Source organism: Colobus angolensis, unplaced genomic scaffold, assembly GCF_000951035.1.
Source record: "Colobus angolensis palliatus isolate OR3802 unplaced genomic scaffold, Cang.pa_1.0 Scaffold48, whole genome shotgun sequence".
NCBI classification, from domain to species: domain Eukaryota; kingdom Metazoa; phylum Chordata; class Mammalia; order Primates; family Cercopithecidae; genus Colobus; species Colobus angolensis.
Genome location: NW_012118265.1, coordinates 4929345 through 4947373, shown reverse-complemented (window position 1 = coordinate 4947373; position 18029 = coordinate 4929345). Strand labels below are relative to the sequence as shown.

The 18029-nt window shown below is 39.6% G+C and overlaps 2 protein-coding genes across 4 annotated transcripts in view; one reads left to right on the top strand and one right to left on the bottom strand.

Moving 5' to 3' along the window:
* IGSF10 (immunoglobulin superfamily, member 10) overlaps positions 1–14345 on the top strand; it is a 22333-nt gene extending 7988 nt beyond the window's left edge. The window contains exons 4-6 of one of the 3 annotated variants that reach the window (XM_011958957.1): positions 1632–5966; positions 6995–7895; positions 12177–14345. In XM_011958957.1, coding sequence (XP_011814347.1) covers positions 1632–5966; positions 6995–7895; positions 12177–14085 — 7145 coding nt within the window. In that variant the 3' untranslated portion in view covers positions 14086–14345. Of the gene's footprint in view, positions 1–1631; positions 5967–6994; positions 7896–10113; positions 10167–10276; positions 10315–12170 lie in introns of those variants that run through there. The other 2 variants (XM_011958959.1, XM_011958958.1) reach the window with 2 other exon arrangements.
* Positions 14122–18029, bottom strand: part of MED12L (mediator complex subunit 12-like) — a 353697-nt gene continuing 349789 nt past the window's right edge. Inside the window, exon 44 of the mRNA XM_011958966.1 lies at positions 14122–17993. Within this exon, the coding sequence (XP_011814356.1) occupies positions 17941–17993 (53 nt within the window). The 3' untranslated portion in view covers positions 14122–17940. The remainder of the gene's footprint in view (positions 17994–18029) is intronic.

Genomic DNA, 18029 nt, shown 5'->3' with positions numbered 1-18029 from the left:
AACTCTTTTTTTTTGAGACAGAGTTTTGCTCTTGTTGCCCAGGCTGGAGTGCAATGGCACGATCTTGGTTCACCGCAACCTCTGCCTCCCAGGTTAAGCGATTCTCCTGCCTCAGCCTCCTGAGTAGCTGGGATTACAGACATGTGCCACCATGCCTGGCTAATTTTGTATTTTTAGTAGAGATGGGGTTTCTCCACGTTGGTCAGGCTAGTCTCAAACTCCCGACCTCAGGTGATCTGCCTGCCTCAGCCTCCCAAAGTGCTAGGGTTAGAGGCGTGAGCTATTGCGCCCAGCTGGGCGGCAACTCTTAGGATTGTTCAAAGGTTTTCCAACTTGCCAGCCTCCTCCTCCTCTGCATAGGTTTAGACTATAAAATTTGCTGAAGAATGCTGACTGGCCAGGCATCTGTGATATTACCTGTCACACTGTAGTACACACAGAAGAGTTTGGTGTCTTTGGTCAGAGTGACTTTCTTAAGCCTTTGAGAGAACATGTGCACACAGACCCTATCTAGCCACTCTGACAAATTAGATCTTCTAAGAAGTGCAATGCTTTTGTTAAGTGCTGTCTCCAGTGCATCATATAAGAGCTACTACATGGAAGAGCATGGATGTCTCAGGCTGTATTTTGTGTAAGGGAAAAGTCTATACCTCTTACCAAGTATTCAAGTGACCAGTCATTTTAAATAGGCTTACCACAGCAGAGCTTTTAAATGGTATGTGATATCCAAATATTTGACAGATGAGGCACCTATGACTTAGAAATGCTGGTCCTTATAATGCTGGTTCTAGTACTGTAAGACTTGCAACCTCTGACTTTGCCAGAATGTCAGACATTTAATGGGCCTCCCCACTACCTTGGCACAATTTTCTTCCCTCCCACTTAAATCTGAACCTCCTCCAGTGCATCTGCCTCATCCAAGGGGACCATCAACCATCCAGTTTCCAAAGTCATAAAACGGAGTCTTCCTTGACCCTTCCTTTTAGTTACTGTCCATATTCAGTCAGTCCTCACTTCCTATTGATTGGTTCTACCTGCTTCATTGTCTCCTGCGTCCATCTGCTTCTCTTAATTCCTATTGCTACTAAGTTAGACCAGGTCAAGATACCCTATAATTCAGTCAATATTCTTTTGGATAATGGGAGTAAACTTGGGTTTTTAAATGATATCCAAGGAATTATAAATGATTCTTTAACAAACAGCTTTTCTTTTAAAGAACAATGAGGTCCTGTGGTCATCTTAAAATGTTAAAATGAAGAAATAGAACTAAACTGTTATTAATAAAAACTGACAAACATGAGCATATCATTTTGTTTCCCTAGATAAAAAATATGACTCATTCAACTAATATTTACTGAGTACCAAATATATGTCAGTCATTTGCTGAACATGGGAAATACGGCAGTGAATAAGACAGACAAATCCTGTGTCTATGCATATTATGTTGTAGCAGGGTATACAGACAAAAGCTTTTTAAAAAATCAATTCAGAAGCAAAAAATCAGAGAACTTTCTATTGAACACTAAAATTTCCAAATTGTTTCAGCTTCTAGCAAAAGCTATTTCTTCAAAATGTTTATGTCAATTCATAAAGAGGTCACAACTGATAACTCAATTGTGATTATTTTCCAGATGTAATAAAATGCAAAAAAGATAGAAGTCCTTCTAGTCTTCAGCAATGTCCACTTTGCATGAACCCTAGGACTTCTAAAGGCAAGCCCTTAGCTAAGGTCTCAGCTGCAGCTTTCCAGTGTGCCAAGCCAACCATTGACTCATCCCTGAAATCAAAGAGCCTGACTATTCTGGAAGACAGTGGTTCTGCTTTCATCTCTCTCCAAGGTTTCATGGCACCCTTTGGCTCCCTCACTTTGAATATGACAGACCAGTCTGGAAATGAAGCTAACATGGTCTGTAGTATTCAAAAGCCCTCAAGGATATCACCCATTGCATTCACTGAAGAAAATGACTACATCGTGCTAAATACTTCATTTTCAACATTTTTGGTATGCAACCTAGATTACGGTCACATTCAGCCAATGTGGCAAGTTCTGGCTTTGTACAGTGAATCTCCTCTGATACTAGAAAGGAGTCACTTGCTTAGTGAAACACCACAGCTCTATTACAAATATAAGCAGGTGGCTCCCAAGCCTGAAGATATTTTTACCAACATAGAGGCAGATCTCAGAGCAGATCCCTCTTGGTTAATGCAAGACCAAATTTCCTTGCAGCTGAACAGAACTGCCACTACACTCAGTACATTACAGATCCAGTACTCCAGTGATGCTCAAATCACTTTACCAAGAGCAGAGATGAGGCCAGTGAAACACAAATGGACTATGATTTCAAGGGATAATAATACTAAGCTGGAACATACTGTCTTGGTAGGTGGAACCATTGGCCTGAACTGCCCAGGCCAAGGAGACCCCACCCCACACTTGGAGTGGCTTCTAGCTGATGGAAGTAAAGTGAGAGCCCCTTATGTCAGTGAGGATGGACGGATACTAATAGACAAAAGTGGAAAATTGGAACTCCAGATGGCTGATAGTTTTGACACAGGCATATATCACTGTATAAGCAGCAATTATGATGATGCAGATATTCTCACCTATAGGATAACTGTGGTAGAACCTTCTGTTGAAGCCTATCAGGGAAATGGGATTCATCACACAGTTTTTGCTGGTGAAACTCTTGATCTTCCATGCCATTCTACTGGTATCCCAGATGCCTCTATTAGCTGGGTTCTTCCAGGAAACACTGTGCTCTATCAGTCTTCAAGAGACAAGAAAGTTCTTAACAATGGAACATTAAGAATATTACATGCCACCCCAGAAGACCAAGGTTATTATCGCTGTGTGGCAGCCAACCCATCAGGGGTTGATTTTTTGATTTTCCACGTTTCAGTCAAGATGAAAGGACAAAGGCCCTTGGAGCATGATGCAGAAATAGAGGGATCTGGATTTGATGAGTCCAATCCTATTGCTTATCTTAAGGGGCCACCAGGTGCACCACTCCATACATCTGTTCCGATGGAGGCTGAGGTTGGAAAACATGCCTTAAGCACAAGTAAGAGGCAAAACTATCGGGAATTAATACTCCAGCGACGTGGAGATTCAATGCATAGACGTTTTAGGGAGAATAGGAGGCATTTCCCTCCCTCTGCTAGGAGAATTGACCCACAACACTGGGAAGCACTGCTGGAGAAAGCTAAAAAGAATGCTGTGCCAGAGAAGCGAGAAAATACCACAGTAAGCCCACCCCCAATGGTCACCCAACTCCCAAACATACCTGGTGAAGAAGACGATTCCTCAGGCATGCTTACTCTACATGAGGAATCTATGGTCCTGGCCACTAAAACTTCGAACCTTCTAGCAAGGACAGTGACTGCTGACTCCAGAACAGTATCTGATAGTCCTATGACAAACATAACTTCTGACACAGAATTCTCTCCTGTTGTGAGTTCACAAATACTACCACCTGAAGAACCCATAGATTTCCAACTATCTACTGCTATTAAAACTCTAGCCATGTCAAAGAATATAAACCCAACCATGTCAAGCCAAATGCAAGGCACACCCAATCAACATTCATCCACTGTCTTTCCACTACTACCTGGAGCAACTGAATTTCAGGACTCTGACCAGATGGGAAGAGGAAGGGAGCATTTCCAAAGAGCACCCCCAATAACAGCAAGGACTATGATCAAAGATGTCAATGTCAAAATGCTTAATAGCACCACCAACAAAGTATTATTAGAGTCAGTAAATACCACAAATAGTCATCAAACATCTGTAAGAGAAGTCAGTGAGCCCAGACACAATCACTTCTATTCTCACACTACTCAAATACTTAGCACCTCCATGTTCCCTTTAGATCCACAGAGAGCTGCTCATTCTCAGTTTCTGATCCCTAGAAATAGTACAGTTAACATCCCACTGTTCAGACGCTTTGGGAGGTGGAGGAAAATTGGCGGAAAGGGGCGGATTATCAGCCCATATAGAACTCCAGTTCTTCGACGGCATAGATACAGCATTTTTAGGTCAACAACCAGCAGTTCTTCTGAGAAAAGCACTACTGCATTCTCAGCCACAGTGTTCAATGTGACATGCCTGCCCTGTCTTCCTGGGGAGAGGCTCGCCACTGCTATAGCAGCATTGTCTTTTCCAAGTGCTGCTCCCATCACCTTCCCCAAAACTGACATTACCAGAGTCCCAACAGAAGAGTCTACAACTCTAGTCCAGAATCCACTATTACTACGTGAGAACAAACCCAATGTAGATAGTGAGAAAACAACACCAACAATAAAATATTTCAGTACTGAAATTTCCCAAGTGACTCCAACTGGTGCAGTCATGATGTATGCCCCAACATCCATACCCACGGAAAAAACCCACAAAGTAAATGCCAGCTACCCACATGTGTCTAGCACCAATGAAGCTAAAAGAGATTCAGTGACTACATCGTCACTTTCAGATGCTATCACCAAGCCACCCATGACTATTATAGCCACTACAAGGTTTTCAAGAAGGAAAATTCCCTGGCATCAGAACTTAGCAAATAACCATTACCCAAAAGGCAGATTAAGGAATCAACATAAAGTTAGTTTACAAAAAAGCACAGCTGTGATACTTCCTAAAACATCTCCTGCTTTACCCAGAGGCAAAGTCTCCCCCTTCTATTTCACCACACTTTCAGCAAGTGTGATGCAAATTCCATCCAATACCTTGACTACAACTCACCACACTACCACCAAAACACACAATTCTGGAAGTCTTCCAACAATGAAGGAGCTTCCCTTCCCACCCCTTAACTCTATGCTCCCTAATATAAGCAAAGACTCAAATACAATAAGCATCATATCAATGCAAACAGCAATACCAGCAACAACTCCTACCTTCCCTGCATCTGTCATCACTTATGAAACCCAAACAGAGAGATCCAGAACACCAACAGTACAAAGAGAACAGGAACCTCAAAAGAACAGGACTGACCCATACATCTCTCCAGACCAGAGTTCTGGCTTCACTACTTCCACTGCTATGACGCCTCCTGTTTTAACCACAGCTGAAATTTCAGTCAAGCCCAGTGTCTCTGCATTCACTCATTCCCCACCAGAAAACACAACTGGAATTTCAAGCACAATCAGTTTTCATTCAAGAACTCTTAATCTGACAGATGTGATTGAAGAACTAGCCCAAGTGAGTATTCAGACTTTGAAGAGCACAATTTCTTCTGAAACAACATTGTCCAGCAAATCACACCAGAGTACCACAACTAGGAAGGCAATCATTAGACACTCAACCATGCCACCATTCCTGAGCAGCAGTGCTCCTCTAATGCCAGTTCCCATCTCCCCTCCCTTTACTCAGAGAGCGGTTACTGACAACGTGGAAACTCCCATTTCCAGGCTTATGACAAATGCAGTGGTCAAGCTGCACGAACCCTCAAGGCACAATGCTAAATCACAGCAATTAGTAGCAGAGGTTGCAACATCTCCCAAGGCTTACCCAAATGCCAAGTTCACAATTGGAACCACTCACTTCATCTACTCTAATCTGTTACATTCTACTCCCATGCCAGCACTAATAACAATTAAATCACAGAATTCTAAATTAACTCCATCTCCCTGGGCAGAAAAACAGTTTTGGCACAAACTATACTCAGAAATTGCTGAAAAAGTCAAAAAGCCAGAAGTAAGCATGTTGACCACTACAGGCCTGCCAGAGGTCACCACTCTTGCTTCAGATTGGGATGGACAGAAGAGTGACTTTGATAAGAAACTAGTTCAAGAAGCAACAACTTCCAAACTCCTTCCCTTTGACTCTTTGTCTAGGAATATATTTGAAAAGCCCAGAATAGTTGGAGGTAAAGCTGCAAGTTTTACTATTCCAGCTAACTCAGATGCCTTTCTTCCCTGTGAAGCTGTTGGAAATCCCCTGCCCACCATTCGTTGGACCAGAGTCCCATCAGGTATTTGAAACTTTTTCTTTACACTCAGTTTTTGTTAGAAAACAAGAAGATTGTTATGTTTTGGGATTATACATCCAAAGAATCAATATCAGTTTCAAATTTTTCTAAGACACAGAAACTATAAATATCCTCATTTGACACTGGCATATTTTCACTCATCAGAAGGGCTTAAAATATGTTAATTAAGATCATTTTTTAGAATGCCTCAAAAGCTGATTCAAAGTAATATGATTTGAAAAAGAGAGAATGGTTATTGTGTTGAACCATCTGACTTTAAAATTATGTGAATAAAAAAATCCAGGCTGTGCACGGTGGCTCATGCCTGTAATCCCAGCACTTTGGGGAGGCCGAGGCAGGTAGATTACCTGAGGTCAGGAGTTCAGGATCAGCCTGGCCAACATGGTAAAACCCCATCTCTACTAAAAAAAATACAAAAAATAGCCAGGTGTGGTGGTGAGTGCCTGTAGTCCCAGCTGCTCGGGAGGCTGAGACAGGAGAATTGCTTGAACCTGGGAGGCAGAGTTTGCAGTGAGCCAAGATCGCGCCATTGCACTCCAGCCTGGGCGACAAGAGTGAAACTCCATCTCAATAAAATAAAATAAAATCCAGGAATAATTTTAGCAATCTTAAGACTAGATGTCCTAATTTTTATTTTTATTTTTTTGGTCTGTCACCCAGGATGGAGTGCATTGGTGCAATCATGTCTCCAGGGGCTCAAGCGATCCTCCTATCTGAGCCACCTGAGTAGCTGGGACGACAAATGCACACCACCACACCTAGCTAATATTTTATTTTTTATGTTTATAGAGACAGGGTCACATTATGTTTCCAGGGCTAGTCTTGACCTCCTAGGCTCAAGTGATCCTCCCACCTCAACCTCCCAAAGTGTTGGGATTATACAAGTGAGCCACAGGGCTGGGCTTTCATTTTAATTTAAATGTATTCTTAGTAGCCCCCAAAAATATAGCTTTATGTTTTCTATCTAAACTTTGATGACCTATAGCAATAATTTTCTTTTTTCTTCTCAGGACTTGATTTATCTAAGAGGAAACAGAATAGCAGGGTGGAGGTTCTCCCCAATGGTACCCTGTCCATCCAGCGGGTGGAAATTCAGGACCGTGGACAGTACTTGTGTTCCGCATCCAATCTGTTTGGCACAGACCACCTACGTGTCACCTTGTCTGTGGTTTCCTATCCTCCCAGGATCCTGGAGAGACGTACCAAAGAGATCACAGTTCATTCTGGAAGCACTGTGGAACTGAAGTGCAGAGCAGAAGGTAGGCCAAACCCTACAGTTACCTGGATTCTTGCAAACCAAACAGTGGTCTCAGAATCATCCCAGGGAAGTAGGCAGGCCGTGGTGACAGTTGATGGAACACTGGTCATCCACAATCTCAGTATTTATGACCGTGGCTTTTACAAATGTGTGGCCAGCAACCCAGCTGGCCAGGATTCCCTGCTGGTTAAAATACAAGTCATTGCAGCACCACCTGTTATTCTAGAGCAAAAGAGGCAAGTCATTGTAGGCACGTGGGGTGAAAGTTTAAAACTGCCTTGTACTGCAAAAGGAACTCCTGAGCCCAGCATTTACTGGGTCCTCTCTGATGGCACTGAAGTTAAACCATTACAGTTTACCAATTCCAAGTTGTTCTTATTTTCAAATGGGACTTTGTATATAAGAAACCTAGCCTCTTCAGACAGGGGCACTTACGAATGCATCGCTACCAGTACCACTGGTTCAGAGCGAAGAGTAGTAATGCTTACAATGGAAGAGCGAGTGACCAGCCCCAGGATAGAAGTTGCATCTCAGAAAAGGACTGAAGTGAATTTTGGGGACAAATTACTACTGAACTGCTCAGCTACTGGGGAACCCAAACCCCAAATAATGTGGAGGTTACCATCCAAGGCTGTGGTCGACCAGCAGCATAGGTAAGTCTATACCTTTGGGTTGGAATTATCTGCTTTATCTATTTAGCTGTACAGCTTCTGAAATGGAAAAAGTGACAGTGAGGCTAGCAGCAGTTTCCGAGTGCACACAGACTTTGGACATAAAGGAAACTCTCTCGGAAAAACCTAATCTTTTGAGATCATTTGAATATGAAAACCATTCTTTTCACATGCTTAACTCAAAGCATCAACTTCTTGGGGTTTTTATATTTTAGGCAGAATAAAAAATCTCGTTTATCTCCATACTAGGTACAGTTTTAAAATAGTAACTGTAGGCCAGGGATGGTGGCTCATGCCTGTAATCCTAGCACTTTGGGAGGCTGAGACAGGTGGATCACCTGACATCAGGAGTTCAGGACCAGCTTGGCCAACATGGTGAAACCCTATCTATACTAAAAATACAAAAAAACAAAAAAAAAATTAGCTGGGCATGGTGGCAGGTGCCTGTAATCCCAGCTGCTTGGGAGGTTGAGGCGGGAGAATTGCTTGAATGTGGGAGGTGGAGGTTGCAGTGAACCGAGATTGCACACTGCACTCCAGCCTGGGCACCAGGGTGAGACTCTGTCTCAAAAATAATAATAATAATAATAATTGTATAAATATATTCATACTCTCTCTATACAAAACAGAGAAGGGGATTTTTGTGATGCAGTCGAGATTCTGGAGAGAGACACTCCATTATTTTACTCGTCACAGTCCCCTATTTGACATTTTAAACTTCATTATAATCAGTACTTAATTTTTTCTTTCCTAAAATTACAAAGCACTTTGTGAAAGTCACAATATTAAGACCTCCACCAGGTGAAATGTATTCAGGCCCCCACACTCTGATGTGATGAGACACATATATACAAATACACACTTTCTCTGATCTGTTATAAGCATATGAATACTTTTTTTTTTTTTTTTTTTTTTGAGACGGAGTCTTGCACTGTCGCCCAGGCTGAAGTGCAGTGGCATTATCTCTGCTCACTGCAAGTTCCACCTCCCAGGTTCACGCCATTCTCCTGTCTCAGCCTCCTGTGTAGCTGGGACTATAGGCACACGCCACCACACCTGGCTAATTTTTTGTATTTTAGTAGAGATGGAGTTTCACCATGTTAGCCAGGATGGTCTTGATCTCCTGACCTCATGATCTGCCCATCTCAGCCTCCCACAGTGCTGGGATTATAGGCATGAGCCACCATGCCCAGCCTCAATATTCATTTTATAGCTGGCTTTCTATATAAATTAAATTATATCTTCAAAAATCAATAATTATAGCTTATGAGGTTTTTATTTTTGCAATCGGCATGACTTTATACAATGTTTTTTCCATTACATGACAAAAAAAATGATGAGAATTTCCATCTTATATATCTGTTTATTCATTAATAGAAAACATCCATGCAAGAAAAATTACACATAGTAAATGTGAATTTGTATTCATGCTTAGGGGTTGAAGATATTTTTCTAATGATATGAGCTGATACTGAATACAGCTAATAAATTTAACCTGTGATCTTTAGTTCAAAAGTAAATGTTAATTTTCAAGTTTTTCAAATGTCGTCAAAAATCACCTAAATTGAAATTTGTGTAGATTTATAATTTTTAAATGCTGAGTTCTGAAATGTGAGTTTTGTGCTTTGGAGAGGCTGAAGATGCCTCTGCATTAATCTTTATTATGAATTCCCTCTTTTACTCTGAAAAATCTTCCATTTTCAGAAGTAAATTATCTCTCTCAAAAATACTAGTTTATAAAAAGAAGCATCAATAGTTCTGTCTCTTCTATGTCACAATCTTCAGTTGCATCAGATCTTGGGTGTAGGGGATATCACTCTAAGCCAGTGTTTCTCCAAGGGAAGACCCCCTACCAGCAGGATTAGCATTGTCTGGGAATTTGTTGAATCAGGAGCTCAGATTTTGTTTTAATAAGCAATCTATTCTTAAAAGCCCTCCAGGTGATTTTGTTGCTAAAATTTGATACTTGTTTTCAAACTTAACTGCTTATAAGTTAGCCAGGAAGTTTGTTAAAGAGTGGGTTTCTGTATCCCTGGTGAGACCTATTGAAGCAGAATTTCAGGAAACCAAAGCCAGGAAATATGCATCTTAAACTTGGCCTCATGTAATTCTGATGCAGTTGATGAGGGATCTTCATTGAGAACCAAGTTAGAACAGTGGTTCTTTGCTGCACATGGAAACCTTTAATCTGGAAAATTTTAAGAATCCTGATGTCTAAGCCATGCTCCACACAGATTAAGTCGAATGCTGGAGGTTAGACCCAGATATCAGTATTATTTTAAACTTCACAAGTGATTTTAATGTTTAGCCAAGTTTAAGAACCAATACTTTTAGAAAGCATTAAGAAAGAATGCCAGTATAGCATGGTGGAAAGCATAAGGCTTGAGAACCAGCCCTGTGACCTAAGCCAAGTTACTAAATCTCTCTAAATATCGATTTTTCAGCTGTATAGTGAGGGAATTACTTCAAGATTAAACAACCAGTGCAAAGTACCTGGCAGTTTCCCTTCCTCTGAAGTGTATTCGTGTTGATTTTACCTTGGTTTATATGCCAGAGAAGTTCCTTCCATACTTGGAAAAAAAAAAACACTTTTCCTAATATTTTACTATAATACTTCCCATACTTACCTTTGCTGGAGAATAACAATGACTTGATGGCTGGGCGTGGTGGTTCACGCCTGTCATTCCAGCACTTTGGGAGACCAAGGCGGGAGGATCACTTGAACCCAGAAGTTGGAGACCTGCTTTGGCAACACAGTGAGACTCTGTCTGTACAAAAAAAAAATTAGGAGGGCATAGTGAGATGTGTCTGTAATCCCAGCTACTCAGAGGTTGAGGTTGGTGGATTGCTTGAACCTGGAAGGTCGAGGCTGCAGTGAGCCGTGATCTCACCACTGCACTCTAGCTTGGGGCTCCAGAGTGAACCTGTCTCAAAAAATATAAATAGGTAAATAGAAAATGAGAGAGAGAAAATTGACTTGAGACTGTTTGACTTGGTTAGCACTTATGCTATGAAAACAGTTTTTACTTTTCTCTCCAGATTTATCTACCTGCTTAGCCCATGTTGCCCAAAAATAAGAAAGATGTTTTCTCCTATAGGTATCCCTGATAGCACTTTTAGCACCAATTCAGTCTCCATTGATCTTTCTGAAAAACTAGATTTAGTTTTACCAGGAAAGATCTGCCACCTGGTGGTTAAATTTGGTAATGGTAGACTGTGCCGCCACTGTACACCTGAAGAATGGTATTCCACACAGCTCAACCTAGTGCAAAAACCAGTCACTCTACAGCTGCCCATAGAGGGCAGATGCTGCAACAACCTTCTAAGGAAACCTGCGTTGGTATTCTCTTTATAACAAAGTAAAATATATTTTTTTTCTAAAACAGAGTTTCATTTTTGTCACCCAGACTAGAAAGCGATTCTCATGCCTCAGCCTCCCGAGTAGCTAGGATTACAGGCATGTACCATCATGATCAGCTAATTTTTTGTATGTTTACTAGAGATGGGGTTTCACCATGTTAGCCAGGCTAGTCTCAAACTCCTGCCCTCAAGTAATCTGCCCACATTGGCCTCCCAAAGTGCTGAAATTACAGGCAAGAGCCGCTGTGCCCAGCCAAACTAGAATATATTTTCTAACCAAATTATTCAATACTTGTTTTGTTACTAATAACTTTTTAGAAAGTATCGTCTGCCACCTTTTCTGAGAAACCGAGTTTGCTTTTTTCTTACCTATATATATTATAAAATGACCATGTTTATGGATCCAATTAGTTTACTTGATATGTGAAATGGTCAAGGAAGTTATGGTGTCTAGAAATCCCATATTTCTAGCACGTCCCTCATCATTAAGATTTTTTTTTAAAAAATTACTGTGTAACGGAGATTCATTTGAATTCCATCTGAGAAATACTACTTATTTGCACTAAACTATAGCTGTTCAATTAGATAATAATTTCATCTTTCAGCAAATGACTTAGAAGACAATAAGCTGGTAGTAATTTTAATTTTTATTGCAACGATTTAAAGCTAATTACACAAAAACAGGTAACTATGAGGTGATGGATATGCCAGTTAATCGTGGTCATTTCACAATGTATATGTGTATATATAGATATATAAAATGTCATGTTCTACACTTCAAAGATACACAATTTTCATTGGTCATGCTTCAATAAAGCTGGGGCAGAGGGAGACAATTCTGAGTAAAACAGTTTCCCTCATTACTAACAGCTGCACACTCAAATGAATCTCTTTTCTCCTTAGAATGGGCAGCCGGATCCACGTCTACCCAAATGGATCCCTGTTTATTGGATCAGTAACAGAAAAAGACAGTGGTGTCTACTTGTGTGTGGCAAGAAACAAAATGGGGGATGATCTGATACTGATGTATGTCAGCCTAAGACTGAAACCTGCCAAAATTGACCACAAGCAGTATTTTAGAAAGCAAGTGCTCCATGGGAAAGATTTCCAAGTAGATTGCAAAGCTTCTGGCTCTCCAATGCCAGAGATATCTTGGAGTTTGCCCGATGGAACCATGATCAACAATGCAATGCAAGCCGATGACAGTGGCCACAGGACCAGGAGATATACCCTTTTCAACAATGGAACTTTATACTTCAACAAAGTTGGGGTAGCAGAGGAAGGAGATTATACTTGCTATGCCCAGAACACCCTAGGGAAGGATGAAATGAAGGTCCACTTAACAGTTATAACGGCTGCTCCCCGGATAAGGCAGGGTAACAAAACCAACAAGAGAATCAAAGCTGGAGACACAGCTGTCCTTGACTGTGAGGTCACTGGCGATCCCAAACCAAAAATATTTTGGTTGCTGCCTTCCAACGACATGATTTCCTTCTCCATTGATAGGTACACATTTCATGTCAATGGGTCTTTGACCATCAACAAAGTGAAACTGCTCGATTCTGGAGAGTACGTATGTGTAGCCCGAAATCCCAGTGGGGATGACACCAAAATGTACAAACTGGATGTTGTCTCTAAACCTCCATTAATCAATGGACTGTATACAAACAGAACTGTTATTAAAGCCACAGCCGTGAGACATTCCAAAAAACACTTTGACTGCAGAGCTGAAGGGACACCATCTCCTGAAGTCATGTGGATCATGCCAGACAGTATTTTCCTCACAGCCCCATACTATGGAAGCAGAATCACAGTCTATAAAAATGGAACCTTGGAAATTAGGAATGTGAGGCTTTCAGATTCAGCCGATTTTATCTGTGTGGCCCGAAATGAAGGTGGAGAGAGCATGCTGGTGGTACAGTTAGAAGTACTGGAAATGCTGAGAAGACCGACATTCAGAAATCCATTTAATGAAAAAATAGTTGCCCAACTGGGAAAGTCCACAGCATTGAACTGCTCTGTTGATGGTAACCCACCACCTGAAATAATCTGGATTTTACCAAATGGAACACGATTTTCCAATGGACCACAAAGCTATCAGTATCTGATAGCAAGCAATGGTTCTTTCATCATTTATAAAACAACTCGGGAGGATGCAGGAAAATATCGCTGTGCAGCTAGGAATAAAGTTGGCTATATTGAGAAATTAGTCATATTAGAAATTGGCCAGAAGCCAGTTATTCTTACATATGCACCAGGGACAGTAAAAGGCATCAGTGGAGAGTCTCTATCACTGCATTGTGTGTCTGATGGAATCCCTAAGCCAAATATCAAATGGACTATGCCAAGTGGTTATGTAGTAGACAGGCCTCAAATTAATGGGAAATACATATTGCATGACAATGGCACATTAGTCATCAAAGAAGCAACAGCTTATGACAGAGGCAACTATATCTGTAAGGCTCAAAATAGTGTTGGTCATACACTGATTACTGTTCCAGTAATGATTGTAGCCTACCCTCCCCGAATTACAAATCGTCCACCCAGAAGTATTGTCACCAGGACAGGGGCAGCCTTTCAGCTCCACTGTGTGGCCCTGGGAGTTCCCAAGCCAGAAATCACGTGGGAGATGCCTGACCACTCCCTTCTCTCAACAGCAAGTAAAGAGAGGACACGTGGAAGCGAGCAGCTTTACTTACAAGGTACCCTAGTCATTCAGAATCCCCAAACCTCTGATTCTGGGATATACAAATGCACAGCAAAGAATCCACTTGGTAGTGATTATGCAGCAACGTATATTCAAGTAATCTGACATGAAATAAACATGTGGGCAGAATTTATTTTTTGAAAGAAGTTTAATCAAAGGCAGCCATAGGCATGTAAATGAATTTGAATACATTTACAGTATTAAATTTACAATGAACATGCAAAATAAAAGGACTTGTAAATAAATGCATTATGAACTGATGATACTGATTTATTTAATGGATCTCAAAACAAACTTTTAACTTAAGGCACTTTTATTTTGCCAACAAATAACAATAAACATTAAAACAGTCCACTATAAAATAACAAATGGCTAATGTACCTGAATTTTTCAGTAAAAAAATGAACTTTTAATACCAGTTGCCTAGTGTCCACTTCCTATTAATGTTACAAGCATGGCACTCAGAACAGAGACAATGGAAAATATTAAATCTGCAATCTTCTTTATGTAAATTTACCATCCTGATGTATAAATATTTTGTGGTTTATAAATTTTTTTGCTAAAACCTACAGAAAATAAGCACTGAACTGTCTTGATTATGATTCACCATTTGTTCACACTGAAAATTTTCATTGATGGGGAATACAAAAATGTTTTAATAACTGCATTTAAAAAAAATAAATGCAGGCTCACTTTTCCACATGTAAAAAGCAATGTAATAACTGCACATCATAAAATGTGAAAAGGGGGTTGATTACTTTTGTCCAAATACACCCATTAAAAAGGTTTTAAAAATACAATGAAACTTCTTTATAACTTTAAAATCTAGCTCAGGCACCCCTGGTTTGGAGCTGTTTATAAGGAAATTTTTCTGAGGAGGAATCATTGCTCTATAAGCATTTCATTTAATTAATAATTCTTTATGGGATGGGAAAATGGGAGGGTCTAGATCTATTATATATAATGAAGTTTCACTGTATTTAAAATCTGATCAATCCTACACAAAATGTTGCTTTTTGTAATTCACTGAATTTATATTACATGCTTAATTCAACCTGAATTAATTTGGGGAATATTATATGATTGATCTTATCTAAATCTAGGGCTGGGGTTTTCCAGTGTAATTTCTCCAGCATCTATTCAAACATTCACCTATTAGGAATTATAGGAGCTTTATAAATGGGAAAAAAATGCCATAGGTCTTAGATATCTCAGTGCACAAAACCGAGAATTACTAATATGTTAGCCCCTGCCAACCAATCATTTGAGACATGTGGCATAGCGCCCTTGGGTTTTCATCACACTGACTTTCAGCTAGCCCCATCTAGCCTAAAATGTGACCTGCTTGCAACTTAGGTCTGATGTTAGTACCCTGTGGCTGGAAGTGGTCACAGATACTCTTTGTAATTGATCTCCCTCTACTTCCAGGCCAAGAAGGGTAAATGCAATGACAAATGCAACCCTATTAGGAAAAAGCCTACAGTGTAAACAAGAGAGTCTATGGGCTTCTTATATCCACGAATTCTGATAGGTATAGCTGACTCTATTTGATTTCAAGGTCTTCCTTTAAGGGGAGCTGGGGTCTCCATCTTATTCTAAGGTAATTTCCTCTGGTAAGGTACCAGGTTCTGCCACAGGGCTTTCCCTTGTGACCATCTTAATGCAAAAGAATGCATTTGCTAGAAAAGAAAAGAAAAGAAAAAAAAGAAACCTCTCAAGATACAGAATTACTAGGGAGAAAATCTGAAGACTAAAGTAATTCTAGTTATTTTCTTTATAATGCGCAGGGGTAAAATAGCATTCCTCAAGTTTCCATAGAATCTTGGAATTAGAGTCTTAGCATAACTAACTTTCTCACCTAAAAAAAAAGAACACAGATATGCCCCACAGCCTTCATGTGCAAAATGATTAATAATTTAACTCACCTCTGCAAAATATAAAGTGCATACAAATGCTATGCAATTATAACACTCATTCTTAAAACAGTATTACTGTTGTTTGCAATGTTGAGCTACAAAATATATGGTTCAAACTGAACTGGCAAAGAAATCTGGAAAGAAATAACAAAGATGAAACATGACTCACTCACTAGGCACAACATTTACATTTCGGTTCTTTTGCCAATGCAGTCATTATATAGATATATTACTTTGAATAAAACAACTTCATAAGCTTATCTAAGTATGATTCTTGAGAGGAAAAAATCTGATATACAAAACCAGCAAAAATGTGTACAGATATATCTTCTGAAAGCAGACAGACTGTTAATTTAGTGGAAAGAATGGTTTTTAATGTTTTGGCAAAGTCTTTCCCAGCCCAGAGTAAACACGAAATGGGCAGGCTGGAGTGAAATATTTTCACAGTGTACAAAGCAGTTCACATGGATGTTGCCACAGCAAAGTAAGCTGACATGTATTTGAGGTCATTTGCATGAGTCAAACTTTGCAATGAGTAACTCACCTAGGAAGATATAAATTATTTGCAAAAGAAAATGTCTACTAAAGTTGTACTAGCTAGATTTTAAAAAAGTAGATTTACATGGTCTGCTCATTATAGACAAGTCTATTCACAGTATGCTTGACTATATTATATGTAAAATCATATGGCAAAAGAAAATGAAATAACAGAGAACATGGGAAAATATCCCCCACATATGTTTTAAAATGCCCTGCAATTTTCACATTCAAAATTTTATGCATCTAAATCTAAAAAAATATTATATGGAATACTCTTAAGTTACACAAACTGATAATTTACTGGTTTCTTTTTTACTCTAATAGGAGCAAATTACCACATACTTGAACAAAGTTAAAATAGTTACTATTTCTTTATAATAAATTTGATGTATAATTTATTTGTGCTTTTTGCACCAATTTATAAATACAGTATATGCAATACACAACCAAGACTGACACTGACAGTAATAATTAAATTCAAAATAGCAAATACTTACCATACAAAATAAACAGCAAATACACCTTGTATGAAAACCAGAGCCTTCTGGACTTTGGGGCCAGATTCTCTGGAAACATGTCAAGTGTGAGCACTGGAATCTCAAGCCAGCTGCTGGGGTTTTTCCCTTAAGGTGGCATAAGGTTCAGGAGAACCAACACTGGCCAACAAATAGTTGGACGATTCCACTGCAGTTCTTTCAGGCCTTTAGGATGTACATGTTGTACCTTCACAATGACTCTCGTCAATGATCTTGCCTCAAAACAAATTTGAGTACAGCTACTTCTAACAGGTTTCCGCACATCTTAGGGCGGCTCTCACAGGAACCTTGGTTTAGGTTCTTAGTTTAAGAAGTTTAAGTACTAAGCAACAATCTGTTTCAGCACCTTTTGACCACAACAAAAGCAAAGAAAAGTCCTACATAAATAAGAACAAAGTTTATAAAGTGCTTATGAGATTACAAACATTTCAAATTAGAGCAATGCAAATAAATGTCCATTTCACCATCACAGGTGAATGCAGAATAAATGGGTCACGTTTCTGTCAAGATCTGACATTCCTTTCAAATCAGTAGTTTGGTCCAGCAGAGTTTGGAAAATAAAATTAAAAAAAAAAACAAAAAAAACAACTTCATCATTAATGAATGAAATACATAAATACTTTAAATCCATCATAATCCATTCTTTCTAGAAATGTGAGATTCAAAAAAAGCACCAATTTCAAAAGGTCTGCTAGCACACTCTTCCGGGAGTAGGCCTGCCTGCATGATTCACATTTGTAAACCTACTTTAAAGGTGAGTTCAACAAAACCAAACCATAACTTCTCCTTGGATTTTTGTTTAAAACACCTTTTTTTGTGTGTATGTGTGTGAGATGTAGCATACAATATAGTAAAATGTCAAAGAAATGATAAAACAAAGGGACATTTTTAAGATGACTAATGCATTAAATTTGATTTCCTGTTTTTCAGTGCAAACATAAAACATCATGTCTTCTCCTCTTGCAGATTCAGAAGTGTGAAGGATGCCCATATGGAGTCACTCCTTGCTGTGGCTGGTTGCCTAAGGAGAAAAATAAATTCAACCAAACTTACAGAT